This window comes from Leguminivora glycinivorella, chromosome 6 (assembly GCF_023078275.1).
Source record: "Leguminivora glycinivorella isolate SPB_JAAS2020 chromosome 6, LegGlyc_1.1, whole genome shotgun sequence".
Classification (NCBI taxonomy): Eukaryota; Metazoa; Arthropoda; class Insecta; order Lepidoptera; family Tortricidae; genus Leguminivora; species Leguminivora glycinivorella.
Window position 1 is genome coordinate 14,947,775 of NC_062976.1, and position 21,749 is coordinate 14,969,523.

General features: G+C 38.5%; 2 protein-coding genes across 2 annotated transcripts in view; one reads left to right on the forward strand and one right to left on the reverse strand.

Moving 5' to 3' along the window:
• The window catches only part of LOC125227024 (protein phosphatase PHLPP-like protein), a 36,210-nt gene extending 29,231 nt beyond the window's left edge, over positions 1-6,979 (forward strand). The window contains exons 5-8 of the mRNA XM_048131216.1: positions 2,151-2,262; positions 2,713-2,829; positions 3,368-3,521; positions 4,624-6,979. Coding sequence (XP_047987173.1) covers positions 2,151-2,262; positions 2,713-2,829; positions 3,368-3,521; positions 4,624-6,971 — 2,731 coding nt within the window. The 3' untranslated portion in view covers positions 6,972-6,979. The remainder of the gene's footprint in view (positions 1-2,150; positions 2,263-2,712; positions 2,830-3,367; positions 3,522-4,623) is intronic.
• Positions 6,980-7,118: 139 nt separating this feature from the next.
• The window catches only part of LOC125227045 (LIM/homeobox protein Lhx3), a 99,725-nt gene continuing 85,094 nt past the window's right edge, over positions 7,119-21,749 (reverse strand). The window contains 8 exon segments of the mRNA XM_048131237.1: positions 7,119-7,719; positions 8,549-8,690; positions 9,550-9,738; positions 10,230-10,308; positions 10,311-10,386; positions 17,401-17,587; positions 17,917-18,119; positions 19,153-19,327. Coding sequence (XP_047987194.1) covers positions 7,707-7,719; positions 8,549-8,690; positions 9,550-9,738; positions 10,230-10,308; positions 10,311-10,386; positions 17,401-17,587; positions 17,917-18,119; positions 19,153-19,327 — 1,064 coding nt within the window. The 3' untranslated portion in view covers positions 7,119-7,706.

Consider the following 21,749-nt stretch of genomic DNA (forward strand, 5'->3'; position numbering starts at 1 on the left):
AGTAGTGAATTTAGTCGTTATCATATCAATCCAAATCACACACAATTATTAGATGTAAGTAAGTACCTACCAGCAGCGGCTGGTCCATACAAGCCGATTCCCACCGGCTTGCCTAAAATTGATTACTAGTAAAGTACCTAATGTTAAAGTAGGTTTCTTTTTGCTTTGGTGTTGCCTAGCAGAAAATTTTACCAGCCGCCACTGGTACCTACTAGTATTTGTGTATAATTATGTCGTCGGAAATGTATGAAACCTATGAATGGTATATAGTTCCTAATACTGATATTGCATGAATATTCAATAGTGTAGCTTAGTAGTTAGACGTGTTTTTAACCCCCGACGCAAAAACGACGGGGTGCTATAAGTTTAACGTTGACTGTTTGATCTGTCTGTGTGTGTGTGTGTCAGTCTGTGGCATCGTACCTCCCGAACGGATGAACCGATTTAGGTTTAGTTTTTTTTCTTTTAAAGCTGAGTTAGTCGTGATTGTTCTTACTTCTTCTCCCTATGTCGGGGGTTTTTTCAAAATTTTAATAAAGTGGTAAGGTTATATTCATTGAACATTAGCATTACGTTGAGTAGCAAATAAATAATACCTGGAATTGCAAACCCCACGATAAATACAATACCTACACCTAATTTATTTCACACATTTCAATGATTTTAGGATTTGTATTCATTTCCTTTGCATTTATATCATTATGTACCTACAACGACGGACTACCTAATTACATACATTTCCGTGAACAATATATTCCTACTGATTGAACGTTTTTACATTAAATGACGTAAGTTCTTACTACTTATAGACAATTAAATGCGTGTAATAGAGCTATAACTTTAATAATAAAATTTTGCTAACACAGTGTTTATTCAGTAACAAAAATGTTCCTTGGATAGCAATCTAGCGTTTATAGCGATTCCAATCTTATAATATTTACAGATGGATATCAAGTTTTGCCTCACTGCCGGCTTTCAAGAGCGTGTTGCGCCTACAATTATTTCAAAACTACGGTTCAACGAACGCATTCTCTTCATGCAAATCTAGACAAACTTGCAGTGTAATCGCAGTAATTATTGCGGTATTTTTCTTTTCATTAAAATTTTCTAGTTCGTAGTTTAAGTAGTTGGGGAAAGTGGTTTAAACTGGGGAGACCGAAAGCCAAACGATTGCTCGATAATTCTTCTACAACATGGAATACAAATGTATAATTGGATTATAGACCTAGTCAAAGAATTGCCGTCTTCCAAATTTTATCCAATTGGAAGAGAATCAGAAGTCGTGAAATTAAATGAAATATTTATTTTCCAGGTAGGCATAGGTATTACTTATACAATGCGCATATGAACGTCAAATAAAGCTACGCCGGCTCTAACCCTACGACTACCCTACGCCTCAGCCTCGAGAAGATTTCAGTCCCCCCTCAGATGGAGGGGGGTATCCACTATGGGACCGGCAAGAAACTCGGCGGGCCACTTCTTTTCAAAACATTACATCTTATAATTATTACATCTTATTATTTATTCCCAAGGCACAGTTGGCGATCTCTCTTTGATTATCGACAAAACATTACATCTTATAATTAACATTGTGTCAGTAAGACACACGCTCTGAATTAACCCAAAACGATGGTTGTTATACTCCATGGAAATATAAAACTATGTTAAATACTTATTGGTGGTCATACAATTGAAAATATTAAAGCATGTTTTGTTTCATTGAAAATATTAAATTGTGCGTGTAATAAATACTTGCCTGCCTAAAAATACTTCGTAGTTATATGTCACCATCATCCTCCTTGCGTTATCCCGGCATTTGCCGCGGCTCATGGAGCCTGGGGTCCGCTTTGACAACTAATCCCAAGATTTAGCGTAGGCACTAGTTTTACGAAACCGACTGCCATCTGACCTTCCAACCCGAAGGGTAACTAGGCCTTATTTGAATTAGTCCGGTTTCCTCACGATGTTTTCCTTCACCGAAAAGCGACTGGCAAATATCAAATGACATTTCGCACATAAGTTTCGAAAAACTCATTGGTACGTAACGTTGATAGGGTAAAGTTGTAAACTTCAGCAACAAGTACTTCGACTGACAATAATCTCAGTCCAATGATTCTACCTCGTTTAATATATTCGTATGTCTATTCCAGATTAGAAGACCTGCAAGTAAGCGACAACGAGCTGCAATCTGTAGATTGCGCTCTCCGGTTGCCGCGTCTGCGCAACCTCGTTGCGGCGCGAAATCTCATTACGCATTTTGGGGTAAGCTTATAAAGTTATAAAAATCAATTATAAAAGTGAAACTTTCGTGAGATATATTTTATGTATTGAAAACATACATAATAGTTCTACGTTTATTGTATCGCTACTTGCTGGTGACATGTTTCGAATCATTTGGAGATCGTTCGTCAGGCATGAGTGTTCAGGGCGGCTACACTTCAAGCCATTATCATGATGTCATATCCTCCTAAGTGCGTTTTCACATTACCCGATCCGATATCGTATGTCGGACCGATATCCATACATTACAGGCGCCATCTTGAATTTTTTCTATCGAATTCCTTCCGACATCCGATATCGGATCGGATAATGTGAAAACGCACTAAGGCCCAGCCATATAAATTAAAAAATAATATACAAACAAAGCTTTCCCTTACGAAATTGCTTCTTAGAAGGAACCTATACCTTAATTTGATTTCATATATTTTCCAGAACAAAGAAAGCGCACATATGGGTCCCGATGACAATAAGGAGTCTCCCGCCCCGCTCACCAGCGTCGACCTCCGTAATAATAACCTTAAGGGCAGCATCATACTGGGGAACTATGAAGTAAGACCATCTATATTGAATTTTTTATACATACTTATATTAATTAACTCTACTGTAGTATCTTTCACCTAATAGGATGAGTTCTGGGACACGAAAAATTTCCTAATTACAGATATGTAGATTCGCAGAATATTTTGATGACAATTTCAAAGAAATCTTCAAAGACTTATCAAAGAGACTAAAAGACGCCACAAGAGAACGAAGAGCTAGCAGCTTCCCCGTTCAGCTTGACAATCCAGCGAGGAAATGCTACCTTTCGGTACTATACCACAAGCATAACCTTAATATCGTAATATTGTAATATTGACCAGTCGTTCATTAACAATCAGAACACTGTTGACTTATTATCAGAGTTATGTAATAAGCATTTTAAAATATTCCATAAAGAATCGCAAGGTGCTATAGCATAAGTATTGCACATTGCTGGATAGAACGTGAAACACTTCAGTCTTGGTAACAGATTTTCTGTACTACTTATATATAGAGCTAAGTGCTATACACTTTTTTTCTAAATTCAACACATTTTTTTTTATTCCAGCATCTGGTCAGCCTGGATGTGTCCAACAACTCGATCGAGGTTCTGATGGTGTCAGCTTTACGGGGCCTCCGAGAGCTTTACGCCTCCAACAACGCGCTTCGCCACCTGGCTTTACACGGTGGCTCCCTGCGTACATTGAGAGCACCACATAACCGTAAGTTCTTTGCGTATCTCGAACCTGTCTGAACTCTTGACATAAGTAGTTGGGCCATTTTTTTTTCTAAGTTGTCCACCCCACTTTTTTTGTAACATGGGTATTTTTTACGCGATTCATACTAATCGCGAGCTCTTTCGATCCTGATAGGAGAAAAAAAATGTCCCAAGATTTCCATACATTTTTCAAATCTTCCATTCCGTTACCGCCATCTCCTATTACTTAGGATGGAATGAGTGGAAAGCACATAAAAATTGCTAAATCCAAAAAAACAACTTTAAAAAAAATGGCCCTGTTCTTGCCGAGGATGAATTATTACGGCACCACTGGCCACTGATGAAATGGTCCACCATTATATTCATTTGGAGTAGATATCTATATAGCAGTATCGTTATTCTTGTATTGCACACACGCATCATTAAGTTTAAATATAGGTTGTTATGCATGCATACCTACTCGTACTAAAACTGGTAATGCAATGTAGTCATAAATTAAAAAAAATAGTGGTTGCTAGTGTGTTATTCATAGTCAAGACATTATTTATGTTACCGAGGTTTGTTGAGTAATAAATTATGAGCTATGGAAGCTCTAATTAGCAATCAATATTACGTTCTTACTTCATTTGTCCGACTTGGCATAACATGTTCAGCGGTTCAATGTCCCATATGTGTCTTTACATATGTACTTACATAATATAAACAAGAATAAATTAAATATCTGTTTCCTCGCACAAATAGAAGCCCATACTGTTATTTAAACCCAGGACCATCGGCTTCGCAGGTAGGGTAACTACATAGTACCTACCTACTCACTACCCAGGTACCCACCGGTAGGTCAGACCGGTAACGATCGTATTTTAAATAAATGCCCCAAATGTTTACAAATATGAACCCTCAGCAAATTAGTGTTAATTTAATGTACGAATACGAAACCAAACAATAAAAAAAACCATTTCAGGACTTCTTTCTTCTACATTACCTAACTACATTTATAATTAGGTTCTTGATGAACTTACTGGGCAGGTTTAGTTCTAAGTTTTAGTTACCTGTGTAAATGAATATATTTTAAATCATTTTCATATTATTTTATTATTTCTTTACAGAACTGGAGACATTGACGACAACGGTCCCACCTATAAATTTGGTAGAATTAGACGTGACAAACAACAAATTAAAATCACTACCCCAATGGCTCAGCGGGTGTTCCGATTTAACCACACTTCATGCAAACAACAATCAGTTGATGTCTTTGCCGGAGCACTTGTTCTGTAGTGAACTATCAAGCTTACGGAGTCTTCACCTGGCTCACAACAAAATCTCGCATATTCCGTCAATGCCACGATTACGAGCGCCACTGAAGGACTTGCTACTTCACAACAACTGCATACAATCACTACCGGAAAATTTCTTCTCTGTTTGTGACAGGTTATGTGTTCTCAATCTTTCTAACAATAGACTGAATCGCTTGCCGCCGGCTAGAGGGCCATCTTCTCACTGCCTTGAACGACTCTATCTAACTGCAAACTGTTTAACGGATGAAGTGGCAGAAGTTATCATTGCTTTTCGTGGTTTGAGGACATTGCATCTTGCCTATAATTGTTTAACAGTTCTCCCGGAGAGTTGCATAAATTTTTGGCCGGAAATAGAAGAACTTGTACTTTCGGGAAATGGATTTACGAGACTTCCAGAGAATTTACCGCAACTTAATAATATAAAATGTGTCAGAGCACACTCTAATAGGCTACGCTCAGTACCGATGTTTGCTTGTAGTGCATCTGTTAAAATTCTTGATTTCGCACATAATGAATTAGAGAGCATAGACCTCAGACTACTTGCACCGAAACAACTTAAGTTCCTAGACATATCTTGTAATAAAAAGTTACAAGTAGACCCTTCGCAGTTTAACGCATACAGATGTCAACGACCTTTGAGCTTAGTCGACGTAACTGGACGACAATCAGGGGCTTGGTCTCAGAAGAATAATTACCACGAAGAATTAAACGGTACTAGCCCTTGGACTACTGGGTTTTCAGAGTGTCCTAACAAGTCTCTACAACTATGCTGTGCGCAAATAAGGTTGCCATCATTTTGTAATAAAGAGGGTTTCTTTGCAGTAATTGACGGAGAAACTGATATGGAAGTTCCGAAAATATTACAGTCAAGTTTGCCGGGGCTCCTGTTAGAAGAGAGATCAATAAAAGAAACTGTAAGTGAATATATGAAGTATGTGGTTCTTTCTGCACATAGAGAACTGAAAGAAAAGGGACAAAGAAAGGGTGCTTGCTTGATAATGTGTCATCTATCTCCAGTGACTTCCACTGAGAATGGATTCGGACACACACCTACCAGGTACAGCATGAGACTAGCTAATGTTGGTGATACGAAAGCTGTTTTAAGCAGGCGGAATGGACCTCTAAGTCTTGGTATTGAAAATAACAAACGTTTGGGGCACTCAAGTCGGTATCCTAATACAATACCAGACCCTGATATCGTACAGACAATTATAAAGGAAGATGACGAATTTTTAATACTAGGTAATGGAATTTTTTGGAGCGCCATCAGTATAGAGACTGCTGTGTCTGAAGTTAGGGCAGAGCGTAATCCAGTTCTTGCTGCAAAAAGATTACAGGACTTGGCTCAAAGTTACGGTGTAGAAGAATGCATATCAGTTCTTATAATACGATTTGATACCGGAAAATCTGATGTTGACATGCTAATGAGAGAGTTAAGACAGACTATAAATACTAATAAAACAGTTTGTAGACCAGATTGTTGTTGTTCGCGCCTAGACCCATGTTGCCATTCAGCTACGCCACCTAAACCGAGCAGCGACCGTTCTTCTCCGAGCGGCCAAAGCGATCGTCCTCCGAGTGAAGCGGTGAGCCACCAACACTACGCCAGTGTGCGCTCCACGCAGACAAGAGCTTCGGAGAGGCGGAGTTGCCGCGGCGGAGTCGCCCGAGCTATACGCGTCCGGGTCGAGGAAGATAAAGAAGAAGACCATGAACCTAACCCGGAAGAAAATTTCAAGTGTTGGGAGTATATGTTAGAACAAAACACACAAATGCTTTTTGACAAAGAACTCGATAATCTTTCCAAAGGAATACGGTCTAATGTAAGCAGCTTAAGGAACCTAAAAGGCTTGTCCGGTAGCAGTCCACAACTCCATCTGACAGGGAAACAATCAAAGGGTGTTCCGTTTTTGTCGAAACATTTTGGCAGCGCGCGGTCTTTCGGAACTGCTTTAAAGCCAGATCTTCGGTTTGGTTCTGGAAGGATACCAAATGGAGGCCCAAACGCTGCTTACTTTGGATCCCTGCAGAGACTTATGCCATACAATATGGAGTATGATTTTGCTGTGATACAGGAAAAAACCGCACAATCCCAAGACTCACTGGACCTCGAAGGTCGCATGCAACAATACTGGGGCGTAGCCACTACCGAACTGTAACTAGAATTAAATATTGTAAATAAAACTTCCGCTGTTATTGTACGTAGGTATAATTCATGTATCATAGTAATTTATACCATTAATTTGTCGACTAGAATTTATTTTGCACAAAGTATTATATCACTATAGACTTATTGATAATTGTCGGCTAAATTAACACTTATTCACTCATATGTACAATATGTTATATAGTTTGTCGAACATTGAGTTACGCCGTAAGTAATTGATAATAAAATAATCTTAATAAATAAATACTTAAAGATATCGACGTCTTTTATTAGAAATACATACTATACATATTTTAACATCTTAAAAATATTTGAATTCTAATAATTTATTTACAGAATACCTTTCTACTAGTAAGGCGATTCGAAATGCTTATTTTGTGCTCACGTTGGATACATCCATCACACCACAAAACACCACAACAGTAAAAAATCGTGTGACACAAAGTGGGAGTATCCGTAAATTTCTTCAAAATCGTAAACCGTGATCGTCGGCATACTTTTATTGTTCCATTTTTATTTACAGTCCTGATTTGGTATTATGTTTTTAAAACTTTCATTTTCATCCAATTCCTTGTGAAGTTATTGGCACCTCATGTCATCGTCAGAGTCCGGTCGGTCACAGCTCTCGCTTGACGACGAGCTCGAGCGGCTGCGCGAGCGCGAGCGGGGGGTAGGGCGCGGGGAGCGGCGGGGGCGCGGGCTGCGCGTGCGCCGGCGGCGGCCGTCGCTAGGGGAAGCCCCTGGAAAATAAACCATAACTTTATGTTAAGCCCTCCAACCACTGCCAGTATTAAAAAATGTATCCTCGCGCTTGATCAAGACCATCATTTTATGGAAGGGCCGCAGATTCCGACGGACCCTACTGCAATTTGTATAGAAACTGTCAGCTGCCATCTCTTGACACATGCTTAAAACTTTTGAACCTCAGTTTTGACAATTTGGCCCGTATTCTTAGCTTGATATCATGATATGTTTTAAAATGTCAAATATTAATATTAGCGCCATCTAGCTGAGCGTACCCCAAAGGTGTAATGCTATCTAGGCCACTGTACCTTTTCTGTATGGTACTGAGGTACGTTTTTTTCCTAGACTTTATTGCCTGTACATAAGGTGTGTATACATATTTTTGGCACTTTGTCTGTATTCACAGATGTGTCGGCCTTCATACATACATGCAGAAATCTTCGCCCGCGGTATAAGTGATATGGCGTGTTCACGGAACGGGCGTGTTTTCTACAAAATCTTATTAAGTAGGTAGCTTGTTTTATTTCGGCGAATCCCAAATTCTTTATCAACATTAAGTATCAGTCTATATCCGGCGATATTGAGTATGTTTATTTCGTTTACATGTAATTGTCAGCCCATATTGAGGGTTACTCGGAAGCCGGAATCTTGTTATCATTTGTTTTCATTACATCGTGCTTTTGTTACGTAACGTCCTTCGAAAGATAACCTATTTAAGTAAAATAAGATACGTTTGTATCGATAAATAAGATAAAAATTAGCAACTTGTAGGTTAAAAAAACCGGTTATAGTCCTGAAATATGAGGTATGAGCACTGAAGCTTACCTAGGTGAATAATGGTGAGGCTCTCCGAGCCAAGAATCGGGGGAGGGCGGGAAGTCAGGATACGCTCCCGCGGCAGGTGACGATGAACTGCTGAGATCTGACGCGCCCCCAGCGCCGATTCCCGCGCCGCTCATGGCCTGACCTGAAATTTGACATTCATAATATTAATTATTCTGCAAATTAAATTCAATTCCAAATAATTTATGCAATTAGTAGTTAGATGCAAATTGTGAGCTATTTATTGGCTGAATTTTGAACGACAAATTTTAATAGCGGTTGTTTTCATTGTTTAGTATAATCATGCAGTTCTGTCTGACACGCCGTGATTGCTGCAAGAGCGTTTTCACATTATCCGATCCGACATAGCATTTCATTCATATGTCTTAAAGTATTAGGACGGACGAAAGCTTGCAAGTCCAAATAGGAGTGGTAATTTCTCCATACAAACGTACTCAATTGTCTCTTATTGTTATTTTGTTAAGATAAGTACACCATAGGCGGTAACTGGTTGTGTAGATTGGGACTGGTGAATGCGTATGCAGTTACAGCAATATATGTGAAACCCACCCCCATCTTACCGACTGTAGCTATTGATTACCAACATTAGAATAAACGAGGTGGAGGTGGGAAGTAGTGACAGTAACGGTGTGCAGTTACAGCGTTGTGGCGTCTACCTTACTGTAGCTAGTATAGCCTCATAGCTAGTTACTCGCCAATATTAGTGTACTTACATGACCAACTGTTCTGGAGGGTAAAATAATGGTAGTGTGGATGCGGGGGTGGTGAATGTGCGTGCTGGTGCTATAGCCGAATGGCATTTCTGCGACGCGAAACGAAATGCCGCGAAAGGTAGTCTGGCTCTGTCGCGCCAATACGCAAGAGCGATAGAGATAGTTATCTACGAGCGTTTCGTTTCGTGAGCATTTGTGCCATTCGGCTACGTACCCAGGTACGGCGGTGTAGTGCCCGACCAGCGTTACCGACTGTAGCTATCGACTCACCAATATTAGTGTACACTAGGTGGTCTGGAGGGTAGTGGTAGTGTGGGTGCGGGGGTGGGGAATGTGCGCGCAGGTACGGCGGTGTGGCGGCGTAGCGCGCCCCGCCGGTAGCGCCCGTGCCGCCGCCGCCCGCTGGTGAGCCCTCGTCGCCACCTAACGCTACTGTGCTGTAGCTATCATTACTGAGATCTGCAAAAAACAATGTGTAATATTAATTAACGTAAGCGATGAAGGTCCAAGTTTGTATGAAAATGGTTGTAGAATACGGGCTGCATTGGCTGGACTTGACCTGTTCTACATATTTACCTCATCTGTTTTATGCTTACATTCTGATGGTGGTGGTGGTGGTGGTATGCTTAATAATATTCAGGTAAAATTACTGACATAAAATACCACTCCATCGAGTCACACGAGTGAGTACCTTTTTTTTTTTGACTTGACTGAGTACCTATCAATGTTCTTAATTTTTGCGGCAAAACAAAAGACCGTCGCGAACTATCTAAAGTAAGAAACATTGAGTATCTAGTTACCATGGTGACTAAAGTAATCCAGGTCTATCTTCAGCTAGTCCTTATCTAGCAGTCTTTCGTGGCGCGGCGATCCACTCACGCTCCCCTTCATAGACCTAAAGTACTGCAACCAGCGAGTATCATTTTGTAAGTATCATCATTAATGGTTACCATGGTGGCTAAAGGAATCCAGGTCTATCTTCAGCTCGTCCTTATCCAGCAGTCTTTCGTGGCGCGGTGACCCGCTGCCGCCCCCTTCATAGACCTAAAGTATTGTGACCAGCGCGTGCGTCCAGCGTCCTTCTTTAATCGCTTTTCTTTCGCTCGCCTGCAATTAATAGAACAATTTCGTTAATTTGACTAATTTATACAGGCAAAAAGTGGCAGTGATAAATAATAGCAGTTAATTACTCTGACTTAGATCACTGTACAGTTAGATTTTATAATTGTCAATTATGTAATTATGTTTTTCTACTCTCGAACTGTTATTCGTCATTTACAGGGTCGTGCATAGATCTTTAAAACCCTACATAAAAGTCTATTCCCCAACGCCAGTGTCCGCCGGCTTTCCGCGCATGCGCGCAGTATCGAAAAAACTAAAAACGCATTGTTTGGCTCTGTCTGGCATTAAGTCCGCCTTTTGTACTATAAGTTTTTTCTTTCTTTGTGTACAATAAAGATTGAATAAATAAATAAATAAATAAATAAAAACTAAGTGCATGGTCGTAGAAAAACTATTGTATGCAACGGTGTTTAACTGAGTCAAAAAATACTCGTGGCATCTTAATAACAATTTTCGGCTTCGCCTCAAATTGTTACCCACGCCACTCGTCTTTCTTGACCTCCTTTAAACGCCTGTTGCATAAAATACTATATCGGAACGTCTTTAAATAATAACTGTTTTAAAGCATCCAGATTGGTATCAACGAACTGCTCTATATGCACATTTTGCGTGTTTTATAGCTCGCCGGGGAGCTTCGGGTATTCAACAAAGAGCCTGATTAATTAAAGTGCCTCGCAGTTCCCCTCGGCACCCCCATTCTACAAAATGAATGTTACCTACGGAAGGCTATGCGGCGCGTAGCCAACATGTAAATCGTGAAGAGGAAAGGGGCTGATAGATTCTCTATTTATTTTTATTATTTCTACGCTACGTTAAAACACCCTGTTAATGCAATTATTTGGTGAGAACTCATTTAACAGATTCTATTCTAGTAAGTATCTCTTAACTGTAACTGGCCACTTCACGGCCAATTTTATCGCTAAACCGGATAATAGGTAGTACTTATTTATATAAAAAAAATTTGGAAAAACTCCCGACAGCGACATAGTGGACCGATTTTCATGAAACATGGCTAAGAACACTCCCGACTAACTCAGCTTTCAGACAAAAAAAACTAAATCAAAATCGGTTCATCCGTTCGGGAGCTACAATGCCACAGACAGACACACACACACAGACAGACAGACAAACAGACAGACAGATAGACAGACAGACAGACAGACAGACAGACGGACAGACAGACAGACACGTCAAACTTATAACACCCCTTCGTTTTTGCGTCGGGGGTCAATAACCTAACCACAAAATTAAAATTTTTAAAAAACCCCCGATCGCGACCTAGTGGACCGATTTTCATGAAACATGGCTAAGAACACTCCCGACTAACTCAGCTTTCAGACAAAAAAAAACTAAATCAAAATCGGTTCATCCGTTCGAGAGCTACGATGCCACAGACAGACACACACACATACAGACAGACAGACAAACAGACAGACAGACAGACAGACACGTCAAACTTATAACACCCCTTCGTTTTTGCATACACACAGACAGACACGTCAAACACCCCTTCGTTTTTGCGTCGGGGGTTAAAAAGGATTTTCTGAAAAAGACCATGAGCTATGAATTGGTTTATTGAATGAATCCCCGATAAATCTCAATCATGTTATTATGTATTCAGCTTAACAGGTTTTTAGGACTCTGCGTGAGAATGTCACGACCCAAAGAATCATTTAAATTATTCAGGTAAATCACGAATACCTACTGCTTAAAGTATTTACTTATTAATTAGGGTTCCGTACCAAAAAGGTACAACAGGAACCCTTATGGTGCGACTCTGTCCGTCTGTCTGTCCGTCTGTCACATTCCTAAATATCTCGAGAACTACTAATGCTAACAACTTGAAATTTGGAATAGTTGTGAACATTGTGAACCTCTACAAATAGAAGGTATAATTTTTTTAAATTTATTAATTTTAATTGTAGAAAATGGCCAAAATGAAAGGGGGGCAAACTGTAAATTTCAAGTTACTAGGTCAAGTGGGGTATCGTTAGAAAGAGCTTAAATTGAACGTAAATAAACTATTTTTTATAATTTTTTTGTTGTGGAAAAAAAAAGAATTTTGAAGGAAAATGTAAAAAAAAATACCGTTCCCCCCTTATCTCCGAAGTTTACCAACGAAAAATTATGAAAATTTTAGGAAACATTGGTTTTATGCTAAATATTACAGGAAAAATATAATCGTGTTTGTATCTTGAAAACTTTTTTTTTATTCACAAAAAACTTTTCACATTTTTACTTTTAATTTACCCACCTTTGCGGATGTATATAGTACTTCAAATTAATACGAGATGTTACGTAAATCATCTTCTTTCCAATAAAGTAAAAACTGTTTAAATCGGTTAACATTATAAAGAATAATCCCTGAAAACCAACATACTATGGTCGCGCAAATTAGTTAGCGAATTCACCGAGAGATGGCGCTATACACAATAATGCTCATTAGTACCTATACTTTTGTCTTCTAGTCAAGTCGTTAGAGTTATGTGAAAACATGAGATTATTTTAACTGGGGAGTTTGAAAGTTTGTACGGAACCCTCGGTGGGCGAGTCCAACTCGCACTTGACCGGTTTTTTTATTTTTTATTTATACCGGCGCGGCGATCGGCGATCTCGGAAATCGCTATAAAGATTTCGCTGAAATTTGTTATGTGGGGGTTTTCGGAGGTGAAAAATCGATCTAGCTTAGTCTTAGGTCTCAGAAAACGCGAATTTTCGAGTTTTTGAACTCCGAGCGGAGCTCGATCGCCCAGGTTTATAAGGATACTCAGTTTTTTAGGGTTCCGTAGTCAACTAGGAACCCTTATAGTTTCGCCATGTCTGTCTGTCCGTCCGTCCGTCCGTCCGTCCGTCCGTCCGTCCGTCCGCGGATAATCTCAGTAACCGTTAGCACTAGAAAGCTGAAATTTGGTACCAATATCTATATCATTCACGCCAACAAAGTGCAAGAATAAAAAATGAAAAAAATGTTTTATTAGGGTACCCCCCCTACATGTAAAGTGGGGGCTAATATTTTTTTCATTCCAACCCCAACGTGTGATATATTGTTGGATAGGTATTCAAAAATTAATAAGGGTTTGCTAAGATCGTTTTTTGATAATAATAATATTTTCGGAAATAATCGCTCCTAAAGGAAAAAAAAGTGCGTCCCCCCCCCTCTAACTTTTGAACCATATGTTTAAAAAATATGAAAAAAATCACAAAAGTAGAACTTTATAAATACTTTCTAGGAAAATTGTTTTGAACTTGATTGGTTCAGTAGTTTTTGAGAAAAATACGGAAAACTACGGAACCCTACACTGAGCGTGGACCGACACGCTCTTGGCCGGTTTTATTTATTCAAAATACAAATGAATAAATATGTCTAGAGAACACGAACCTACTGAGCCTTACGAAATAAATATAAAGGTTACTAGGTCGGGTAAAAAGAAAAATTGAGTTAGTGTAATTAAGATAATCATCTTCAACGGATCCCTTTGTTTGACATAATAATTGGAAGTCATAATGTAATGATTGCCACTTTATCATTAGTCATAATTCTGAAACGGTTAACTTTTCAGCGTTTTCATTAACCATCTATAGATAGGTTAGGTTATTTTAATTTTATGGCAATCCTGAAAAATTACGCGTTTCTGTGAAAAACCAAATTATGACTAACGAAAATGTTGACAAACGAGTTACATTATGAGTAGGTATTATATTATAACTAAACTGAAAACTATATTGGAACCAATAGAGACCATATATTCAATGAAATCAGTACTAAATACCTAATGATAGTACTTAATGATATTCTAATTATGCTTTTGTTAACTTCATTGAGAAAAGAAAACAAGAAAAAAGTCAAAATAATGTAAAATTTATAGTTTGAATTTATACCGAATTTGCACATTTATCCTAGTACCTAGGTGAAGAAACGGGGTTTTATAGTAGGCACATTAAAAGTAAATATTTTGTCGCTAATGAAAGTTATGAAAATCATATTATACGTATGTACCTACGTTATACGAGCTAAATCTCAAACCAAGAAATCTCGATATTAGACTTTTGTACGCAATATATTTTCACTTTAGTTGGACAACTAAAAATGAAAGATATTGGTCAAGAAAAAAAATTCTTATGGAACATTTGTTTTACACATCGCCAGGGCCTCATTTTGATTTTGAACTATGGAGTAAGTCATTTTTAATTTCAGTTAATAAAATTGTATTATTTGACTTAACCAAAATAATTATTCGATCTGGGGCCCATTTCTCGAAGCTACAGTCTAACCAAAAAGAGTAGTTAAATTAAAAAGTGGCAACATCGTAGTGTCGTCTCGTTTTCCCACACGTATTGATTTGAAAGAGATGACACTGCACAGTTGCCACTTTTTAATTTCTACTCTTTTTGGTCAGACTTGTACAAGTTACAATTTACAAGTGGGTATCAATGTCTAAATTGACAAGTTGAAATGAGACTTCCGCTTGTAACTTCTTTCAGTTTTGAGAAATGGGCCCCTGCTCTAATATCCACCAACCAAGACCGGCTAAATCCACGTGAACTCACAAGTATTAAAATGGCGAACGGTTCTGATAACGAGCAAGGCTGAATACAGGGCGCGACCAGGCCGGGTCATGCCCCACCGACCCTGTGCCTTACAAATCTTACAATGCATATGATGCGAACAAGGATGCACCAACAATATCATAGAATGGACGGTAGGTCAATTGTTAAGCAAGGACGGTCATATAAGTATGTACATGTCGCGTAATAGATTTGCAAAGATTAGTAAAAATTGCAATTTTCAAAGTTATTCTAGTTTTATTCAGGATACAGGAAAAACGAAAAAGGAATGTTTTTGGAATTTCACAAAAAGGAATAATACCAGATTCTCGAGCAGCAAAATCTTAAATTCATGAAATTATTTTTCATTTCTAACCATCTCGTAATTGAACAAAATTCTATAGTAAAAGAACGAGGAACTTTTTTCATTTTAATATCAAAAAATTAATAATCAAGACTTTTCTAAAATTGGCTCCGGTAGAATGTACGATGAAAATAACAAATATAACAAGCAAGATATGCGCATTCATTCCACGACTGAAAAAACCTATATTTCTGTTTGCAGCGATAAAACTTTTACGTCTTGTTAAGTCACTGACCATTTCAAAATCATTTGTGTTAACTCGCTTGCCTGGTTTAATTGTGCAGATATGGAAAATTGATTACAGAACTCACGGACATGCAAACGTTACGGTATATTAATTTATTATGGTTGAGTTGCAATTTTTATCGCTCCGCGTCGCATATCAAATTTTTCGTCCAGGCTTAACTAAAGCAAGAACAGCACGTGCAATGAAAGATACCTGAAATTATTTTTACTTAGTAGATATTATACATTTACCGCAAAAGCGCTGGTGGCCTAGCGATGAGTGCATGCGACATTTAATACAGAGATCGCGGGTTCAAATCCCAGCTCGTACCAATAAGTATTAGTAATTTAAGTACCTACATAAATATTATGCTTTTCGGTCGCTAATTTCAATAGACTACTGGACTAATCTCAAATAGAGCTTAGTTTTCCCTCTGGGTTGGAAGGTCGATGGCAATCGTTTTTGTAAAAACTAGTGCATACACCTTATTCTGGGAGTTGTTGCTAAAGGGGATCCCAGGCTCTCATGACATGCCGGTATAATGAAATGAGAAGAGGTATTACCTGCAGTGTCCAATGTGTCCATGTCCATGTATCACCTCGTCACGCAACGTGCTCTGCGACGCTTTTGTCTTTTTCACCCCCGACGCAAAAAACTACGGGGTGTTATAAGTTTGACGTGTCTGTCTGTCTGTTTGTCTGTCTGTCTGTCTGTGTGTGTGTCTGTCTGTGGCATCGTAGCTCCCGAACGGATGAACCGATTTAGATTTCGTTTTTTTTTGTTTGAAATCTGGGTTAGCCTAGCCAGGAGTGTTCTTAGCCATGTTTCATGAAAACCGGTCCACTATGTCGGGAGTTTTTATCAAAATTTTAATTTTTATGTAAATAGGTATTATACCTACATAATATCGTATCTTAACCGGAGAAGAGCATGTTCTTGAGCCATGCTCATAGTAAGATTCCGTATAGATAGATAGTTACTACGGTACGGGTAACTATCTATCGTCAGAATAAATATCATAACATTCATAACCCAATTTAATTTAGTGGTCAGGAAAGGTATAAATCGTCCTTCTCTTTGTGATGCTTGACGTCTTTGTACTTATAACCCAGAAGGGAAGACTTTTTGCGATAACTCTAAATCAGCTTAGCGGATTACGTTCGCCATAGTTGTCAATGAATGAATGATTTTCTTTTACCTACCTACGCACTACATAAGGTATATTTTTGGACTACTATATTTTTGGACGCTAGGACTCAAAAGTTGTCTAAAATGTGAATTTACTCGTATTTATTTTTTATTACAAAATCGATTATTTTCGATAAATGCACTTCATGCAAAATTTGTCGTTGAAGACCTTTAGGCGACATTGCGAGCGAAGAGAGATACAGTTTTACCTGTAGGGAGTTACAGCTTTATTTGATGAAGTCTCGAGTAATTATATTATGATTCTTAATTCCTTACCTGTTCTGAAACCACACTTGCACAAGCGCATGTCCAGCCCCGGCCCCGTGCCCTGCGCGAGCTGTTCTCTGACGTGCCGTGTAGGTTTCGGACTACTGCTGTACGCGTTCTTTAGAGTCTCTAAATGCTTTGCCTTGACCGTGATCGCTTACTTGCCGCGGGTAAGAGAGACTTCATAAATATTATGAAACCACACTTGCACGATGCGCATGTCCAGTCATGTGTCCTGCACGAGCCTCTGACGTGCCGTGCAGGTTTTGGACTAATGCTGTACGCGCTCTTTAGAGTCTCTAACTGCTTTACTGTGATGGTGGTCCGTGGCCGCTTACCGACTTATCGCGGGTACCGGGTACCGGAGACTTCATAAATAGATAAGTATTTATGATTTTTAATCTCTTACCTGTTCTGAAACCACACTTGCACAACGCGCATGTCCAGCCCCGTGTCCTGCGCGAGCTGTTCTCTGACGTGCCGTGCAGGTTTTGGACTACTGCTATATGCGCTCTTTAGCGTTTCTAGCTGTTTTGCTGTGATGGTGGTTCGTGGTCGCTTACTTGCCGCGTCACCGTCTAATGATCCTTCTCCGCCTAGTCGAGAAACAATAAATTAATACCGACTTTGTATCGTCGTCTTTCCTTGAAATATCTGACGTGCAGAAAATAATGATTATTGACTGTTGACTATTTGACAAAGCAACACATATTATTTGACATACGCCTGAAATGGCACAGATCATACGTATCATCATACTCGGACATGCGATACTGTGGTACAGTCAAGTGTAACTCTGCTCTTGCAAATTGAGAGCTGTGATATATTTTTTATTATGTTGCGTGTAGGATGCTTTTAAACTTGACTGTACTTGATATTCGCCTTTTTATTTAAAAGCAGAATGACAAAAAGCATACTTACTAACCTTTGGCTCTAGCCGCTTCATAGTCCGGTTTGCAGACTAGCTTCCCGTCCTCCATCAGGTAGAACTCGTCTCCCGTGTTAAGGGTCCTCGCACACGCCGCGCACGCGAAACACCGCATGTGATACACGTGCGACTGCGCCCGCCTGACCACCTGCGTGGGGGGGATGCCCTGCCCGCAGCCCGCGCATTTTGTGCCGAACCGCCTGGGACAACAGCCGGAAAAACAATAACATTATCAACGTGAAAGAGTAAATATATTAGGCAACGTACTTTCTGGAGAACTGAGATTTTGTATCACACTACTGTAATAAATCATTCTTAACCTTAAAACCCTTATCATTTCGCACATATCAATTTGGATATAGATAGATATATTTCGCACATATAACTGAAATAATCACTATTAGACCTCCAGTGGTCGAGTCTAGTATAGGACCATCATGCTCTACCGTAATAGCAAATAATGCTTAAATCATGCCACCCACTGTCTCGTATATTCCTAGCTCATTTTACATGTGTATACAGTAAACATAATTGTACATTACGATACAAGTGCGTAAAAAAGGAAGTTCGAAACGAGTTACGAATTTTCTTTTCGCTCGTGTATCGTACGACGTTTTTCAGTACAGATGGCCCTCCGAAGTTTCGACCTGACATATAAATAAGTATAATGAACCACTTCTCGCACTAGTGCGTAAAAAAAAACACCATCTGTACTGAAAACAGAGACAGTATACAGTATTTAACTTACTCAACAATACTGTTGATGAGCATTTCTTTTTTTTTTTCCACTTTTATGAAGTGTGATATTTTTGAAAAAAAAATGCTATTTCTACTCAGAATTACTAGCCTTTTCAATCATAGTAGTTAAAAAATTGTCCCATACGTTTTTTTCTTATTTTGTTACCAGTTTTCGTACATGTTGTATGGGGTAACAAAAGAGGAAAGTAACAAAAATGTATGGAAATTCTGGGACACTTTTTGTCTCCCAGTGAGATTGAAAGTACTCGTGATTCTGAGTACAATTGACCTAAAATTTCCTAAAACAATTAAAAAAAAATATTGGCAAAAAAAAAAAATGCCCTGATCGCAACACTTGACACAGCAGAGGCGCAAGTATCGCCACCCTCATGCAGCCTGACATCGGTGCGTCTTCGAATGATAGTGTTCATCTCGAGACTGCCACGGAATTTCGAAACAATAACACACAGAAAATTTCATTATTTTTAAACTTACTTGAAAAAGTCATCCGTACAATAAAGCTGGTTGTTCCTCGCGAAGCATTTCCCGGACAGCATGGCCCGACACTCGACGCAGCGCAGGCAACCCGCATGCCAGGTTCGGTCTGAGACCTTAAGAACATATCGGTCTACTATCATCTCGTGGCAGCCACCGCACTTCGGGATACTGGCTGCAACAAAACGAGTACTTTAGACTCTTGAGTTGAAAAATGACTTTCCAAAATAGAAAGCGGAGGTACATATAACAACAAACGCTATCTTCGCTTAAAACCTTCTCTTTCAGACAATAATTGGGTATCGGAGCTTGTTTCTGTTACGAATACCTTTTATAAGTAATATGAAAATTTTCAAGTGCATTTTACTCTTAAGCGACCTAAAGTTACCTACGTAGGTATGTATGTTCCCGATTTTTTTCCATCGAGCAAAAGTTAAATGCTAAGAATTCAATTGGATAAAGGCCCCCTACAAAAAGTCTCAAGATTGTTTATTATTAAAATTATGCCAGCAGTATTGTGATCCATAAAAGCGTCACGAGTTTTAGACCATTTTCTAAATCGACTGGAGCAAAATGACGTTTACGGCGCAAAGAGAACTAAGTATTATATACCTACTCGTACATGAATCCAGAGCAAAACTCATTTTATTTTTGACTATGGAGTAAATTATTTTCATATACAGTGTGCATTTTAATTCTTTATTTTTTTATACAATGTGCTACCCATGCGGGCATTTATTAATTAAAACTGACAATAATATGATCCATTAGCAATAGTTGTATCAGCAATCATATTAATTAACGGCACAATTACTTTTTGCTGCACATTGATGGCAATTAAATTTTTGATAGAAAGTTTACAAAGTTTTTTTTAATTTAAGACTATACAGGAGCGAAAATGCTAAAATGGAAAGGAGGCCTCTTTCAATATGGAAATTTTACTTAAATTACCTAGTGTTATTAACTAGATTTTTTCGAAAAAAAATGTTCATTCAGAACAACTCAGTTAAAAGATATTGCAAAAAATTTTTAAAAATCGAGGTTCCGCTCTCGACTGTTTCCTCCTTCAAAACTTAATCAATTGTAACGAAATTTGGGAATCTGAATGAAATGAAATGAATGTATCGGACCGTTTAATTTTTTTGGCTAATTGTTACCAATTTTGATACCACACCTTTTTTGCGCCATAATCAATAAGGCCGTTTTTGGAAATTTTTGATGGGCTCTAGCGTGTTTAAAAATAAAAATATCAAAAAAATCAAAACAATCCGACACAGATAAAAATGATAAATAATAATAAATCTGTGTTAAATTAAGTCGAGAGCGTTTGTATGGAGAATTGACCCCTCCTGTATCGTCTTAAAGAATGACTAAGTTAAATATCTATGATAGATTACTCGACTTAAAAAAACCCTTGCTAGTATTACTGCATAAAAAAGCAAGAATTAAATAGGTTCATTTATAGAATTCAACGGCAGCTGCGTTTACACGGACGGAACCGACTAAATGACGTTAATATCCAACAATCGTAGATAAAATTTGCAGATATGTACCTATATTAAGCCGTCCTTATTTTCTAGGAAATGATACAGACAAGGACCGTTAACCTCCAAAATTTTAAAAGAACTAGGCCAAGGCTAGCGCCAATGTGATTCAATCCTAATTCAAATGATTTCTGACAATTCCGACTTTAGTTTGATTGATAAAGCGAAGTTTGTAAATTACTTATGTCTGTCTATCATCTGCTAACGTAAGGGAAAACGTCAAGTCATCTTTTAAAACGACTCCAAATGTACTGAACGGATTTTATAGAATTTTCCGTAGTCAACTTAAAGTTTCGCCATGTCTGTCTCATGTCTGTCTGTCCGTCCGTCCGCGGATAACCTCAGTGACCGTCAGCACTAGAAAGTTAAACTTTGGTAACAATATGTATATCAATCACGCCAACAAAGTGCCCCCCCCCCCACGTAAAGTGGAGAGTTTTTTTTTCATTTGTTGAATAGGAATAAAAAAATAAATAGGGGTTTACTACTTATAATCATTTTTTGATATTGTTAATATTTTCGGAAATAATCGCTCCAAAAGTTTAAAAAAATGCGACCTACCCCCTCTAACTTTTGAACCATAAGTTTAAAAAATCACAAAAATAGAACTTTATATTAGGAAAATTATTTTGAACTTGATAGGTTGAACAGGTTTTGAAAAAAATACGGGAAACTACGGAACCCTATACTGAGCGTGGCCCGACACGCTCCTGGCCGGTTTTTTTAAAGAAAAATCGTACTACTTACAGCCCCATGAATCTCCTTGGTATTAAGTAGTAGGCAGACTAAGAGCCCAGAGCCGCCAGACCTTCCTCATTTTCTCAAGGATTTGAAATATCTGCATATCACAATAGTTCGGCCCGACGGCCTTTTTTGCTAGAAGGCTTAAAAGAACACAAACGTTCCTTAAGGGGCTTCACACGGTTTTCATCGATTTTTGACAAGTTTTGAGTTGAAACTCCTAAATTTGCATTACACATAGAATTATAAGACCAACGGTCATCGGTTCTTCAATCTTTTATCTCTATTCGTAAGAGCCATGTTTTGAAAAAA